The sequence below is a fragment of the Eurypyga helias genome, unplaced genomic scaffold (assembly GCF_000690775.1).
Source record: "Eurypyga helias isolate BGI_N326 unplaced genomic scaffold, ASM69077v1 scaffold15866, whole genome shotgun sequence".
Classification (NCBI taxonomy): Eukaryota; Metazoa; Chordata; class Aves; order Eurypygiformes; family Eurypygidae; genus Eurypyga; species Eurypyga helias.
In genome coordinates, this window is record NW_010258742.1 from 62,769 (window position 1) to 79,369 (window position 16,601).

Sequence of the window (16,601 nt, forward strand, 5' to 3'; positions counted from 1 at the left end):
TCCTGCTCAGTCCATGTAGTTTAATTTTTAAGGTGTTTGGATTGAAACAATGGGTATCCAGAACACTAAATTCTTTCTTCAATGCGCTGTCCTCTGGGGTTTTTCTTTCTGATCGTTATCAGTGGTCTTTTTCAGTTCCACAGTATGTAAACAAAAGAAGGAGCTATATTGTGCTAAATCAGATGTCCTCCTTATCCAATATCCTGCCTCTGACAGTGGCCATTAGAGGAGGCCTAGGAAACAGTGTAAGAACAGAGGAAGCACATAGCTTCCAACAATCCATTACCTAGAAACTTCCTGTGCCAGACCATTATATGTGTTTTACCCTTTTTTACCTATTACTATTCCATAACAGAACTTTGTCTTGTTATTTAAAGCAGTGACTGAAGAATCTTTCCAGAAGCTTTTTAGAAACCTGAATACAGTATATCCAGTCTCCTTGTCCAAGTGCTTATTTGAGTTCAGAAAAAACTCCTAATATGTATGTGCAATCTCTCTTTTTTTTTTTTCTTCCCACTTTGCAAAATCCCTGTTCTCTTTCTCTATTACGCTCTGTTTTGTTCATGTGCCTGCTTCCCTTTCTCACTATAGTTTCTTCCAGTTTGCCTGGTAGAGAAGACGTACTGACTGATCTTTGGGGTGTGCCAGGAGTTCATTTTAAAAATTGGCATCACATTTATGATCTCAGCATAATACTGTTCACCTAACTGTGAAGAAACGTCTAAAGTATTTATTCAGTGCATACAACTTCCTAGTATTAGACAACTAAATTGATAATACCATTCGTGAAATCAGAACGAGGGGAGTGTTTTGTTTGGGGTGGGGTTTGGTTTTGTTTGGTTTGTGTTCTTGCAGGCAGGCAAGACCAGCAAGGTCTAGATAAAATAAAGGTGACAGATAAAATAATGACCAAATGCAAATTTTGTTTGAATGCCCCCTGAAGCACTGAGGGGTGTGTACTTCACAGCATCAAATGCAATAATCTCCTTTCCTCATGTTATAGCAGGATTAGAAAGGGCATACCTGTTAAAAAATACAAAATCTAAAATGCCAGTTTAGTATGTAGGATTATTTAATTCTACTTTTTAATACTGTTTAACAGTTAAAGTTGCAATACAAATATGTTCAGATGATCAGCCATTTATACTTCTCGGGTTAAAAAATTATTATTAAATGAAAACATAAAACCCATTGTGCCTTCCTCTCCTTAAGATCATAGGCTTTTAAAGCCTGCAGAATAACTTGTTTAAAATTTTTTTTTTTTTGGTTGGTTCGGAAAATAACCCTTTTAGTAAGAGACAAACATTTCTGAGCTTAGAAATGTCATTTCCTGTATTTCCCAGGTAGCTTAAGACAAAGAAATTGGGATGAAAACTTTTTCTTTAATTTAGCTGGTTTCTGTTCCTAAATTTATTTTACTGCAACTCAGATAGTTGTTTCTACTTAAGCACAAACCAGTTTTTATTTCACTCAGGTTATGAAAGAGAACTATTCCAACATCAGCATAAAAATAGGCTGAAATAAAAATAGGGAACAGAATCTGTAAAAGATCCCACTAAAGCAGAAACCAATTTCTTAGTTAAAACCCCAAGAAAGTGCAACTGAAATGAAATGCCTTAGTATGGCTTAAAAAGTGTTTTGGTATAGTTCAGTCTGTAGTGCCCCCTGGTGATAATATAAATAATTGTCAACTATTGTTTCCCTAAAAGGTAAAAGCCATGCAAAAATTAAGCTGTTTTCCATACCTAGAAGTAGGGGCTAAAATATGCACATTTTATTAATTTTAGGCTTTGGTATAGGCGTTAGGTGCAGAGCAGTGTGTAAGTTGTAGGGTTCTGTCACAGCATCTTTATATGCATTAACTCAGTGTTCACACAGAGAGGTGCACTTAGGTTTATTTTTTACTTTTTTTGGTCTGACTGTTCAGTTATAATGATCTCTGTTTGTATGTGTAATTTGGTGCAGGGATTGCTTGTAGAATTAGCTCTGGTTTTGCCTTAATTGGACAAATTTCCCGTTATTATTACTACTTAATTTCTCCCATGTCTCATTTTTTTCAGTAAAACGATATGAGAAAAACTACATGTTATCCTGGTTTTGGTCTTAGACATTTACATGCCAGTATTTTTGCATTATTTCATTACTGTACTACCTTTTTTGTAGAAGGCTTTTGTCTTCAGTTCTGAAGATGAACCATGTTTGGATAGTGTGTGGAGCAGGAAATGTGGGAAAAACAGTTGAAGAAAACAGCTTGTGGCCGCACCTGCCCTATCTCTCTGCATTTCAGGAAGATAGCAGAGAATAAGTACTTTTGAAGTTTACATCTTTACCTGTACTTTTTGCAGGTGTATGATGATGGAAAATACGTATACGTAGTAACAGAACTTATGAAAGGAGGAGAATTGCTGGATAAAATTCTTAGGCAAAAATTCTTTTCCGAACGAGAAGCTAGTGCTGTTCTGTTCACAATAACAAAAACTGTTGAATATCTCCATGCGCAAGGGGTAAGTTTTCATCTCGGACAACATGCTTACAAGTGCTAATGTTCTTTTCTTTCCCAAGTATTAACTCGATGTATTTATATGTTCTTCTGTGTGTTGATTAAGTCATTTCTGCTACATAAGTACATTGCAGCAGCAATTTCTGTTGAAATCAAAACATTCCTCGTCAGCTGTGTAGATGTCCGGATAAAGGAGATGATGCAACCGTTGTCCTTCATGAAGTCTGTCAGCAGTTCTGTGGAATATACACATAATTAATACAGAGTCTGAGAGGAAGTAAGCCAGGAAGCAGTGGTAGGACCCATGGCTGTTGCTTAGCCATGGGACCTAATGTGTAATTCCAACTCCATCCTGTAGCAGACCCTGAAAATTGAGTATTTTCCACATATCACTCACTTGTAATATCTTCCATTTCTTGCTTCTGAAGAACATAGTTTGACTTGTAATTCCTACACAAGGAAGTTGTAGTGGTTTGTTATGAGAGAGAAAATTAACGCTTCAGGAAATTAGTTTAGGGACAAAGGAGGTAGTTCAAGGACAGAGAAGGCAGGTATGACAATTGCATGGCAAGAATGACAAGTCCTGTTGCTTTTATAAGTAAACAAGCAAAGGGAGATAGGGAGAAGTAGAAAATAAGGGTGCAAGGAAAAAGACAAGTTGCTAAAACCCAATGTTGTTATCTAAGAAGAGATGCTTTGGAATGGATAGTACTCAAATTATTTTAAGAAACAACAATTCAGCACACTGTTATTTCTGGAAGCTATTATTTCAGAAACTTTATGATCAAAGTTATCTGGTGTATCTTATTCTGTGATTCAAGGCTTTCTTCAATCACTCGCTCACGTGTGGGTTTTTATTTGAGCCTGTGTGCACAGGACTAGAATCCTTGACCAGCAGCATCTATGGGAGTTACTCATAAATTTTGACATTTCCTTCTCTGTGGAAATAAAAGTGATAGAACAGCAGAAATCCTAACTTGTTTTATTCTTGCCACAGGTGGCCAAAAAAGGCCCAGTATCCTTGCGTCAAGTAAGGGATTCTAGGGGCATTTATTTGGTTTCTTTACTGTAGATCCTTGTAAATATCAGCATTTTAACTTGTATTAGACCACATACTCTTTGGAATTTTTACTTTTAGAAATTTTCTGGTCATCTTCTGTTCTGTACACTTGGACATGAAAGATGGCCATGTATGTAAATAATGAGTGATTCAGGGGTCTAATTTTTGTCTGGAAGAGTTCCTCCCTGTCTTCAGTGGATTTTCCTCTTGTAGCTCCTTTGGACACCAGAGGAGCTCATTTGATTATGGTATTAGGTAATATCTGGTTTGACAGATTCTGAATCTGTGTGCAGTCTCCACAACCCTTCCCAGAAGCAGTTTCCTCATCAGCATTCATAGGACACTGAAAACTTAGCTCAGCAAGGAATGAAATCCTCCTCTTCAGGGTAAGCAATATTTCCAACTCGCAGCCAAACTATTCTAGAAGTATTAGGGCCAGCATACAACAATTAAGAGTTGGCACAATAGACATTATAGAAAGGATAAACAAGAAATATCGTGTCTTCTTAGAGCAGAATGCTTCTGCATGCTGGTAGATGATTGAGAATGCTAATCAAAAACATGATGCTAAGAAATAAAGAATAGGAATGTTCTGTGTATTGTTTTACTCTCTCTTCTGTTGCTCTAAAATAAAATGCTATTTCTGTGCAAAATAATAATTTAATGTAAACGATCTGACATCTTTTTAAAATCCACCTTTGGGAAAACAGCTTAACACAGGAAGGTATTTTATTTATTCTCTGACATAAACATTCTGATCGCTTAGGAATTAGAGTTTGGATTTGAATTAGACTGTTGCATTTATTCTTCCTCCCACTTGAGAATTGCTTCTCCTGTTCCAAAAACAAGCGCAACTCAAGCAGACCAGTTTCAGAAAGTCTGCCAAATCCCCAGCTCTGTGCTGCCTCCATTGCCCACCTCTTCCTTTCTACCCAGTTTTAGGTTTTATTTAAAAAACACGACAAAAACTCCACCAGCTAGAATAAAACTGTGGGGTGGGTTTTGCCTTCTGCCTCAGAGGATGTTTCATTCATTACGTAAGAGAAAAATTATTCTAATCTACCTAAACACCAAAAAATGGGGACCATCAGGAGCCTGTTCTCTCGTACACTGGCATCTCAAGCCAGGATGTTCCCCTTAACATCTACTGTGCAAACTCAAATTCTTTAATAACACTTTGTATATGTCAGCTTACAGGGTGTTTATTTCCATAATTTTAAGTATTTGTTTTGTTAAGTCTAAGAATTGCGGAGTGTTTGCATGCTGGAAAAGCCTCTACTAAATAAACTTACTGTGTTTAAATGGTTTTTCAGTCTGCAGATCCTCTGCAGTCTTTTACTTCTTGGTCTTACACCACTTACTTTCCCGAAACTGCTAGCTTTCTGAAAGAATGCATAGAGCTTCTGATTCTGCACATCACTTACTTACAGGAGTTTTAGGGTGTCTTCTCATTCTAACGTGAATTACCTTCTTGAAATGTTTCCCCACAATCTTTTTCAAGAAGAAATGGGTTCTGTTCAAATTTAACCAGGAACAGCTGTGTTTGATATTAATCAAATACATAGGACAGTCAGGAAGATAAACGCCTTCATAGCAGGTCTATTTAAACATTTAAAAGAGGAATTTAAATCCACTCTACTGTCTTACAGCAGTATATACCACCACCTTTACAAAGAGCAAAGCCTCTAGAGGCTTAAACTAATTTGTCTTCTCAAGAAAATATAACAGGTCATCTGATTTCAAAGACTGTCTTTGCATGTTCCAGGTTTTATTAAGGCTTGTTTTAACATAGCTTTAAATAAGGTCAGGCTCATTCTGCCAGAACTTTGGCAGCTTCTACAGTTTTTGTCAAGCAATTTACATCTCAGCTGCTTGGGAACAATTTTTTGAAATGCCAGTCCATTAGAAGAATACCTCTTGGATATTTTGTTATTTTGGGGGAAAAACTGTATTAAAATTCTTCCTTAATTAGACCTTAAATGTTTGTACCAAGAGTAATTCAAATTATCTGAATGAAGTGAACAGAATATAAAGGGTTACTCCAGCAGTAACTGCGGTTACGTGGCACAGTGGTGCATCGGCAGCTACAGACATCCGTGACTTCAAAAGATGGAGGTTCTGATTTTAAAAGCCTTGCGTGTTAAAATAGAAAATACATATATTCACACACTAGAGTAAGACATCTGGAACTGACCATACAAATAAATTTTGGGGAGTGGGATGTCTGCAGGAGGCTGTATAGTTAGAGATTCCAAGTTAGGCTTGTAGTACTCTAGACACCACTGAGCATCAGAATCAGAATACTGCAGCTGATGTAGAAAGCTGGAAATCTGGAAACTGATTGCTGATGGGAGATTTGAAATTAAGTTGCAGAATTGATAATTATAATATAAAGCCTTTCCTATGCTTAGCTTACTGTATTTAGTGGTGTGTTTTATTTCTATAGGTTGTTCATCGAGACCTGAAGCCTAGCAATATTCTTTATGTTGATGAATCTGGTAATCCAGAATCGATTCGAATTTGTGATTTTGGCTTTGCAAAACAACTGCGAGCAGAAAACGGTCTTCTGATGACTCCGTGTTACACAGCAAATTTTGTCGCGCCAGAGGTAACTGCCAGGAGAGTTTATATGCCTTGACTGATTTTGATGGAATTTTTGGTTTTTTTGCTGATTAGGTATTTGTTTTTCTTGTGTAACAAGTGAAACCACTAAAAATTTGAAATCTCACTGTTTTTATGGCATGAACAGAACATTTGTAAGCACTTCCTTTTTCTCAGAAAAAATACTCCTTTCCCTCAGGTTTTAAAGAGGCAAGGTTATGATGCTGCATGTGACATATGGAGCCTTGGTGTTCTACTTTATACCATGCTGACTGGGTAAGGATAATTTTAATTTGCTTTGCTGTAGAAAAGCAAACCAATAAAAAAAAAAAATAAGAAGTGTAGGCCCACCATTGAAGATGTTTCTGTCAAGTCACTGATTAATCTCAACTTTGGCCTCAGTGGGAACAGAATATACTTTGCCTTCAGCAGAGTCCAAGTTTGCAGGGACTGATGTGAAAAACTCTTGGTTTCTCATGTCTTGTTTATTTTAGGTGTTTCATTTCTGCTTTATGGTGATTTAGGAGTAAGAATTGGGGGGTTTTATGTGAAAATTAGCTGATCGAGCAGCATATATGTTGAAGGAAATATATGTTGCAAATATAATTGCAATGCATTGAAGCATGACTGTGTGCAAAATCCAACCACTGGATAGTTTGAAGTAATGCAGTTAGGATATAATAAACACAGAAGTAGTTAATTTATATATGCAACAGAAGTGAATTGTATGAAAGATGAAGAACAGTAAATTCAACTATAGTCCCACAAGTTCAAAAGATAATTGCTGTTGCACCTGCCAGATAGTTTATCTTTTTATGCTGGATTATTCCGATTGCTGCTTTATCATCAGAGACATTTTGGCATTCTAAAATAAATAAGTGACAAACATATTTATTTAAAGCCCCTTTTTTGGTTATGGATGTTTTGCTAGAAGCAAGAATGGTTATAGTGAAGCAAGGAAAACTGCTGCATGTTCCTTCCTGTAGTATCAAAACAGCATTTATTCTTTTTCAGACTCTTCATAAAGTCTTCACATGTAATTTTAGAACAGCTGGGTTTATTATTTTGCTGAAGTATGAAGGCTTAAGGAATACTTTCTGTAATTTGGGAACCACCAGTACTTAGGCTACTATAGGAAAAGTCTGGTTTTCAGACCCTACACAGAGGGAGGGGATACATGCAGTAAGAACAGATCTGTAGTCAGTACTGTACATTTTCACATGCTAAGAATAATTTCTTTTTACAGCTGTTTGACTATCTGTTGCCTGTAATTATGTTGAACTCGATGAATATTAAGATCAGATTTATAATAACTGTTGAGGTCCAGGTTACGGAAGTTACTGACATTGAAATTGTTTGGTTAAATAGCTACACTCCTTTTGCAAATGGTCCTGATGATACCCCAGAGGAGATTTTGGCCCGAATAGGTAGTGGAAAGTTCTCTCTCAGCGGTGGTTATTGGAATACTGTTTCAGATACAGCTAAGGCAAGTACATTTGCTTTTTCCTTTGGGGGATGGAAATGGATTGCAATGTAGTGTGTTGCTTGTAATGTATGTGTTACCCTATATGATTGGGTAACTTCCACCCATTATTGTTGTTTTAAAATACTGGTCTGATCCTTCATGTGCCTAGAAGTTTGATTCCTATTTATGATCCTTTCATGTTTCAAGTCACTAGCATGTAGGAAGAAAAACAGGTGAGCCTTACGCTATAGTCTAAGTGTCCTTAGAAATATCATGTATTTTAACAATATTCACACATGCATAATCATCAATGATGAGAAATTCTGTAATAAAACTTCATGTGGAAGCATGACTTTCAAAAATCATACAGTCTGAATCAGGATAAGGACACTATTACTATAATTACCATGTGTGCAACTGATTCAGGCTAAAATTAGTAGTTAAAAAAATATTCAGGCTAAAATAGATAGTTTTTAACATTTTCTGTTTGGGTAAGTTCTTCATTAGGGTTTGAGCACTTTATTCTTTTAAGCACTTTAAGAACTTCCAGTCCTTAAGGATGTCATGTCTGCTTTATAAACTAAACAAAATCCACTGAAGTAGTATACTTTCTTTTCACTGCGTTTATACAAAGTAAAAATTTTAGGCAACTTGATTTTTTTTTTTTTGAAGTACACTTTTTACGTCAAATAGGCTCTAAACTTCAGTACGCAATATCCTTTATGCCCCTTCTGTGTAGCTATGGTGAAGTGCTGAAGTTTTCCCAAGAAATTGTTTACAGGTGTTGTGCTCTTTCTTGCTAATCGATTGTTGATGTGTTTTCTCTTGTGCTGTACTCCTAAATCAACCCTTTTCCCACAAATCATGTCATTCATTTGACTGACAAATCAACCTGTTAGAATCTGCTAGCATCAGCTTTTCCTTCCTTCAGTGTCATTCTCTTCAGTTGTACTTGGGAGTCTAGAATGAACCAAAAACTGTCAACTGTGGAATAATCTTATATTCCTTTTTAATACTGTCTTTATGTTCAAATTCTTCATGTGAATTACAAAACAGTAGTTTTTATGAAAATGCTCGCTATTGATAGTGTAATTTAAATGATCTTAAATCCAGCAGTACCAGCTAAATGTGTTTCTCCACAGATAATTGCTTACCGTAGAAATGTTATTTATACTTTACCCTTACTTTGACATATTAAGTCATCTGTAAAATATTATGCCGCTGTCTAAATTCATTTTCAACACCTTGAGTGTATGCAATATCACTACCGTAAGTTGAAGAAGATAAAATAGAAGTCAAAAAGGTGATTGAAAAGAATGTAGCAAAATGAAGCTGAAAATCTTTTCAGATGTGGAAAGCCGCTTCCATGTAAAGAGAGTAACTAGAATACAGTGTTTCATCTCAGCAGAGTTAACTGACATGACAGACAAAAGAGATCATTTCACTGATGATACAAAGAAGGAAAGACTAATTCTTTCTCATATGATGATTTTATTAGGGAAATCGGGAAACAGTCAGTGAATATATTCTGCAGAAGTTAAAAAAACACACAAAATTAGTTATCTGTTCATGGGGTTCACAACTTGATTGTGAAACAACTGGTGAAAAGTGAGAAGGGGAGGAAAAGTAGAAGCAGCAAAAAGAGTTCAGGGGGAATGAGGTAAAAATCACTGAGGATATGTTTATGGCCAGCAGGAGTGCTAAAATCCAACCATTAAGTTGCACAGTTGTTGGAAGCTGGTTAGACACTGGGGAAACATGCAAAGGGAAGGGTGTTAGCTATTTTCTCAACTGTTCGTTTTTCAGTTCTCATTTCCTACATATCCACTATTTGACATTGTTAAAAAAAAAAAAACCACCACACCACTACTGGTAGGACAGGGCCTCTGCTCTACTCTAGCCCAATGTGCATATTTTTGTGTTTGTGTGTTTTGCCTACCTTAATTGGATACTTTCCCATTGTGCTACCAAACATCCATTAAGTACATAATTAGAAGATACAATGTAAGCATTGCTGGGCAGTTTTTCAGCTGTTTCACACTGATATTATAAACATGCTTTTATACCACTGAACTCTCCAGTTTTGAACTGTAATCTGTTTTAAAGCTGAAGTTTTACTGTTCCTTTCATTAACTCTTTGTATATTATTGACAGGACCTTGTTTCAAAAATGCTTCACGTCGACCCACATCAAAGATTGACTGCGGCCCAAGTTCTTAGTCACCCCTGGATAGTTCACTGTGACCAGTTGCCTCAATACCAGTTGAACAGGCAGGATGCTCCCCATTTAGTGAAGGTAAGTAGATAGTAAGCTTGTTTAGCCAAAATTAGTGTAAACAAAAGGATTTAAAACAAAAAAAAAGTTACTGTGGCATGTGTTTCCTCTAAATATTATTTAAAAGTTATGACTGGGAGTTGCACCAAGTCATAAAGTGAACTTGTAATATGCAATAGAATTTCATAAGAACACAGTCACAGAGAATAAAGGTAATAATAGAATAATACATGTGAAAGACTTTCATGTTGTCAGGTTTGAAATTTATTGGACTGACTTACACAAGGAAGCTTGACTTCTTTAAGAAACTGGCACAGAAGAAATCATTCTAATGATGGTGAAAATGTTGTCAGGTGACTTCAGGGAGAGCTGAAAAATAGTTTAGCTAGTTTTGCAGTTTCAGAGAGGTTAATTATCAGTGACTAAACGAAAACAGTTTACTTCATGATCATGGTGTAAGCTAATAAGTCCAGAAGGCAGCGTTAATTAATACGTTATTGTACAGTTCTGCGTTCTGTCTGAAACACAGTCTGGTTTTGACCCTGATTAAACTTTCTCACGTTGAACAAGCAGAGAGAAATCAAAAATAACGGAGTTCTGCTGCTCTGTATTCCACCCTGCCTTCAATCCTAGATCCAAGAATCTCTGTTGTGTAACGTATAAAGGGAACTGAGGAATATAATTAACGCTTTTTCCGAGTCAGCTATTAGAAATTTCTCGCGTCCAAAAACACAGGTGGAAGGAGGGGGAAGTTCTGATCCCGCGGCCCACAACTTTCTAACGTCGATTTTTAAGAAGTCTTCATGTGGTGAATAATGCGGGCGATTTTTAAATATTTGGTGGAAAATGGAAATGGTTACATAAGTGATAAGCAGAGACAGCCCACCGATGGGTTTTCATTCCCCAAGTATTTCACAAAGCATGGAGAGAGAACTTAATTTAACAATCTGGGTTTGATTTTTTTTTTTTTTTTTTAAGCAAGGTAATATTGCTTTAGATTGTTCTGAAAACTATTTATTATCCTAAAAACCACTCACTCCAAACACTGCCGGTATCTGAGTAACGCAGTGGCATGTTTGTTTTGTAGATGAAAGTAGACGGGAAGGTAAAACCTGCTGGGAACCTCTGGCACTCAGTGCCGTGTGATCCCTAGCGTGTGCATCAGTCACAGCCTACTCTCTTGGTTTTTCCCCTCTGCCCCACAGGGTGCGATGGCAGCAACTTACTCTGCTTTGAATCGCAATCAGTCACCGGTTTTGGAGCCAGTCGGCCGTTCTACTCTTGCTCAGAGGAGAGGTATAAAAAAAATTACCTCCACAGCCCTGTGAAGTGACCTCAACCAGATATTTGGTACCATGGCATAAGATGATAGCACAAATCATGGCGACAGGTAGCACATATCTGACAGATACCTGCAAGCACACTCTGTCCCAGCTGGTACCTATAATGCTGCTGCTCCTGCTGCTGCTACTGCTTTCATCTATTCTCGCTTTAAACTGTTGATGGCAAGTTACTGATCTTACCGAAGCTTCAGATGGAGTGACAAGTGGAAACACAGTGAAAACAATCATGTTCGCGATGGAATAAACCAGAAGAATTACGAATGCCACCTCTGTCAAAAATACACTGAATAAAGCACTCTGCACCACATAGCATTATTTTTATAAGGAATATTTTTTGTCCCCTAAGATATTCTTTGTTACAGGTAGAGATGGACAGTTTATGTTAAGCACTTAGCTTAAACAATCTGTTTATATTAGCACTATATACTTTGTGCCATCCAACATTTTGTATGTTTTTGTAAACATTCACAAGCAGTACGTTTCCGTGCTGTTTTCTTTAATGTATACATGCCTTGTTTTACTTAGATATTATTAATCATTTTGACAATTAAGTCTGATTAAACAGTTCACCTGGATTAATCAGTATTGTTGGACAGCTCTAAAAGAAGCCTGACTGTTAAACAGCTATTGAATGTAATACTATGAATATGTATTTCTCCTTGCCTGTGTCTTTTCTACATTTCCATGTTTTTTGACGCTGCATGTCATGTTATGAAAATCAGGATACTGTTTATAGTATTCAAAATTTAAACAGTGGATCTGTCACCATACTATATATACAGTAGGTAATATAACCCAGAGAAAAGATAACTTGCTCCATATCTCACTCTGTCTTTTGTTTCCCCCTCCCCTCCCTTTTATTCTCTCCCATCTAACCTCTGGACTCAGGAATCATTGCTAAATACCTTCTGATAGAGGACATTTCTATATCGTTTATTCTTATAATCCATTGCTAATATTTTATCTCTGTTCTGTGACTTTTGTTTAAGCTGCAAAGGATTTGTTCAGTGAGTGCTGGCATTATAGAAGAAAGGCAGCATTGAAGGTAAAGCAAATCATACTGTCCGCCAACAAGCAGAAGCCTGCAAAATGTAGGTTTAAATGGCAAAACTGATGGATCTGATGTTCTGTCAGTTATTTTCTGATAACTTTAGCTGACAGCCAGAGCAGAACGAGAGGAGAGTCATCCAGGTCTGTCGAGAGCTAGAAAAGGGGTCGTTATAATTTCCCATGAACATTGTGCCGTCCCAGTCAGGTAAAAAAAAAAAGGCTGTTCAGAGTGAGTGTTCCCACTTTTTCCCCACATGGAAGGAAGTTTGTACTGAGGGTGAAAGACTCATTTTTAATATTAATACCAACTTTTAATACTCCTGGCCTGCTGGTGCCTTAAGTAATGAAAGGCACATCTCAGCGGCTAGTCTTGAAAGATCAAATTGCCCACCTGAGAAGGTGCTCTGGAACGTGTTTGAATTCAGTGGGTGTCCCACTCCACCAAAATGGTATGCTACATCAATTCATTCCGCATACGGAAATGGCTGCTGGGAATCCGAGCTCTCATAAATACGGATCTGGGTGAACAGCCCTGTGTGAACAACACAGTTTAAAAACTAAAAGGGGCAATTTTGTGTTTTGCATAAGAAGGTTTTTTTCTTGATTTAGTGGTATTAAATTTTTTTTTAGTGATTAATTTGCTGGTTTCTCTGAAATCATCAGAGGACTGTTGAAAAGGAGAATCATCTTTATGGCACCATGGATTTGCTCTAAATGAATGAAAGTGTTCCTTCTGCCGCAAGGCTTTCCAGGTTCCTTGGGGAAGCTTCATTTGTCAGATTTGCAAAGGATCACATTTTTATTGCCCTTAAAAATCTGGAAGTATTTAATCCATCATATAATTGTTAAGGAATTGGATTTATGAACAAGGATTCTTAAATTATGATAGATCTCAGGAATTTGAACACACAGCTCTTCCAAGCAATGAGCATTCTCCCCCTACTTGGTGCTCTAGCGTTGAAGTTCCCTTCACCTGTACAGATGAGGGTAGAACCCCTCCTTCGAGAAACATCTTTAATTAGAGGCGGGAAAGGGCAGTTCTGATTTTTCTTTGACAGTGTCTGCAATTCCAGAGGAATTCAGTAAAAGCTCACCTTTCAGAAAATGTATTTTCAGCTGTGTGAGCGACTGCAAGTCAGGCTCATCAACACCTAGAAACCATGCCTTCTGGAGTGGCTTTTCAGTGTGCTAAGTGTCCTGTCTAGTCAACAAACAAGATTTAAAACTGACAGTGTTGAAATAAAGGGGAGACAGCACTTGCTAGTGTATCTTCATTCGCAAGTGAGCTGTTAACTTGTCTGGGCTTTACAGATGTTGCTACTGTGTCTTGTACGTAGCAGCATGGGATGAACATTTTAAATGCTGATAAAACAGGGCAGTTTAGCACATCCCAACTCAAATGTGGTGCGATCTGGATCTGCTATCGTTTTCAGTTACTTTCTAAACCAAGGTATGAAGGGCTGCTGAGGTACCAAGGGGCTGTCTATGCAGGAGGTATGTTTTACAGACTAGGTTTACATGGGTTTATGTACCGTACATCCTGGTTTGGATCCACGCTCATGACTTTCACGTTTATTTTTATGGTTTTGTAGCTGCAGTTGTTAAAAGCAGTAAAGAAAACCACATAATGCTTCTTTGAATCCCAGCACCTTTCTATTAGAATGTGAGTGTATGAGAGAGACTGTATAAATCCAATGCTGGGCTGCTTCTTGGTCTGCAAATCCAGGATGCAGTGTTATAGAGGGTAGAAAAGGATGCAGATAGAGGTGAATTTTCCATATGTAGGCCATGGGGTTTTGGTGGTTTTTTGGTTTTTTTTTTTAATGTGATAGTACCACCAACTGTCCGTGAGAGCGTGAGCGAACAGAGGGAAGAGTGTAGTTGCAATACTCATTTAATGCCATGTATATCCATTATGGCAAAGTTCTTTATTCATAGTCACTATAATGTTGAATGAAACAAGGAGTTTTTCAAGGGAATATTTAAAACTTTTTCCTGAAGAGACAAGGGCATAAGAGAATAGATTTACGTGTCTGGGATTGTTTTGTGTGTGTTTTGCTTTTGTACATGTGGTGTACCAACTAAAGCTGTGCTTTTCTATTATTGGAAGGAAAGGATTCCAAGTATGTGCTGGTCCTTAGTAAGCAGCAATGGTTAATAGATGAATTTTTCACTCACAAATGATGTAAATGATTAGCTTTATCTTGATACTCTTGACCTAATCAAAGGGAAGGTGTACTTATGAGGGATGTAATTATTTTGCAACCTAGTTGGGGAGGGGGGTGTTCTACTTAAAATGTTTTTAAAAAATGACAAAATTGCAGATAAAATATTTTTCTACAATTCTATACAATCATACTTTATACTAGTTTTCTCAGCATGGCATGTGAGTGAGTCTGAGGTACTGTTCCAGGAAATCGGTGGTATTGTACCTTGTTCTAGACCATTAGGATAGCATCTGTTAGATGCTTGGCACTGCTGTCATAGAACTGAAATGCTAGTTAAAAAAAAAAAAGAAAAAAGAAAAGAAAAAATTGTACTGAATACTTTAAATGATTGTTTTATTCAGAGTCTGATCTATGGAATGTTCCAATCATGCTGTTAATGTGTAATCAGAACTGTTACAGATGTACCTATGGACAGTTCTGGAAAGATATCATTGCTTGTACTCCTGTCTAATGGCAGGTTTTGTAGTCTTCAAAAGAAATTCAGATTTCTACTATGAATAAACTTTCCAACACCTTGAAGTGCTTTTTCAGTTGTTCATTTGTTCTGCCCGGTTTCGTTTGTCACTAACGCTGAACTCCACGTGCGGCATGTACCAAGCGCGTCAGTTAAAATGCCACTGCGGTACGGCGCGTTCAGTCAGGTCACTGTTAGCAAGGCAAAGAGGGAGCCAAAGGAAAAACACTTGTATCCGGCACATGCCGTAGAGCCAATATATGACGCAGCAGGACCAGAGTGCAATGTTGTATTCTAATGCCCTGTAAAGACTCGAGTCGGCTGAGAACTACAACTTAAGGGGAGGCTGCTGAATAATTGCAATGCCTGCATTGCTCTGGACATGGAAAACAGATGCACATTTGGTAATGAATGAACCCAGAGAAGTGTGGCCAGCAGGTCGAGGGAGGGGATTCTGCCCCTGGACTCTGCTCTGGTGAGACCCCACCTGGAGTACTGCATCCAGCTGTGGAACCCTCAGCATCAGAAGGATACAGACTGGTTGGAGTGAGTCCAGACGAGGCCACGAAGATGCTCAGAGGGCTGGAGCAGCTCTGCTATGGGGACAGGCTGAGAGAGTTGGGCTTGGTCAGCCTGGAGAAGGCTCCGGGGAGACCTTATAGCACCTTCCAGTACCTGAAGGGGCTACAAGGAAGCTGGGGGGGACTTTTTACAAGGACCTGTAGTGACAGGACAAGGGGTAACAGGTACAAACTGAAAACAGGGAGGTTTAGATTAGATATCAGGAAGAAATTCTTCCTGGAGAGGGTGGTGAGGCACTGGAACAGGTTGCCCAGAGAAGCTGTGGATGCCCCACCCCTGGAAGTGTTCAAGGCCAGGCTGGACGAGGCTTTGAGCAACCTGGTCTAGTGGAAGGTGTCCCTGCCCATGGCAGGGGGGTTGGAACTAGATGGGCTTTAGGGTCCTTTCCAGCCCAAACCATTCTGTGATTCTATGTTTGAAAAAGAGAATACAAGCACAAGTTTACTCCATAAACAACATACCACGTGTTTAAGCAGCTCGCGCAACTCGAGAGCTTACAAGGATAATTCTTTTTAGACTTGTAAAATGGGAAAGGTGGAAGATCTCTGGAAGTTTGCATGATCTGTATAAAATAACGGTGACTGAGAACACGCGAGGAGTGCAACCAGAGGTCCGGCTCAGAGTACCAAGGCAAAGAGGATGTGAAGACAGGTTTGGAAACGGGCACAACCGGGAGAGAGGGCAATGTCATCTCCTACACGGAATCCACCCCTGGGATCCGAGGTGGGTGTTGGTGCAGGCCCCTTCCCACACGGGGCTTCATCCTGCCGGTCTAAGCACGTTTGTACACACATTTTCGCATAAACCGGGTAATCGGTAAGCCTGGAGGAACTCCGGAAAGGAAGGGGGGTCGGGGTGTGGATATAAGACGGGCTCCTGCCACCTCCCCCGCCTTACTCGAGCCTCGCCCGCGCTCCCGTTGGTCGCTCCGGTTCGCAGCAGCGGTTCTCCCCCCCGAGCGGCGCGAGGCTCCCCCGGCTCGGAGGGTACGTGCTGCCCGTCCCGTGGGGCGGAGGTGCGAGGCCTCCATTTCCTTAAAATCCA

At 38.7% G+C, this 16,601-nt stretch overlaps 1 protein-coding gene across 3 annotated transcripts in view; it reads left to right on the forward strand.

Annotated features, from left to right (window-relative positions):
* RPS6KA3 (ribosomal protein S6 kinase, 90kDa, polypeptide 3) overlaps positions 1–11,817 on the forward strand; it is a 69,105-nt gene extending 57,288 nt beyond the window's left edge. For all 3 annotated transcript variants that reach the window (XM_010154472.1, XM_010154473.1, XM_010154474.1), the window contains 6 exons: positions 2,346–2,504; positions 6,007–6,168; positions 6,361–6,437; positions 7,530–7,647; positions 9,781–9,921; positions 11,106–11,817. In XM_010154472.1, coding sequence (XP_010152774.1) covers positions 2,346–2,504; positions 6,007–6,168; positions 6,361–6,437; positions 7,530–7,647; positions 9,781–9,921; positions 11,106–11,228 — 780 coding nt within the window. In that variant the 3' untranslated portion in view covers positions 11,229–11,817. The remainder of the gene's footprint in view (positions 1–2,345; positions 2,505–6,006; positions 6,169–6,360; positions 6,438–7,529; positions 7,648–9,780; positions 9,922–11,105) is intronic.
* The last annotated feature ends 4,784 nt before the right edge of the window (positions 11,818–16,601 follow it).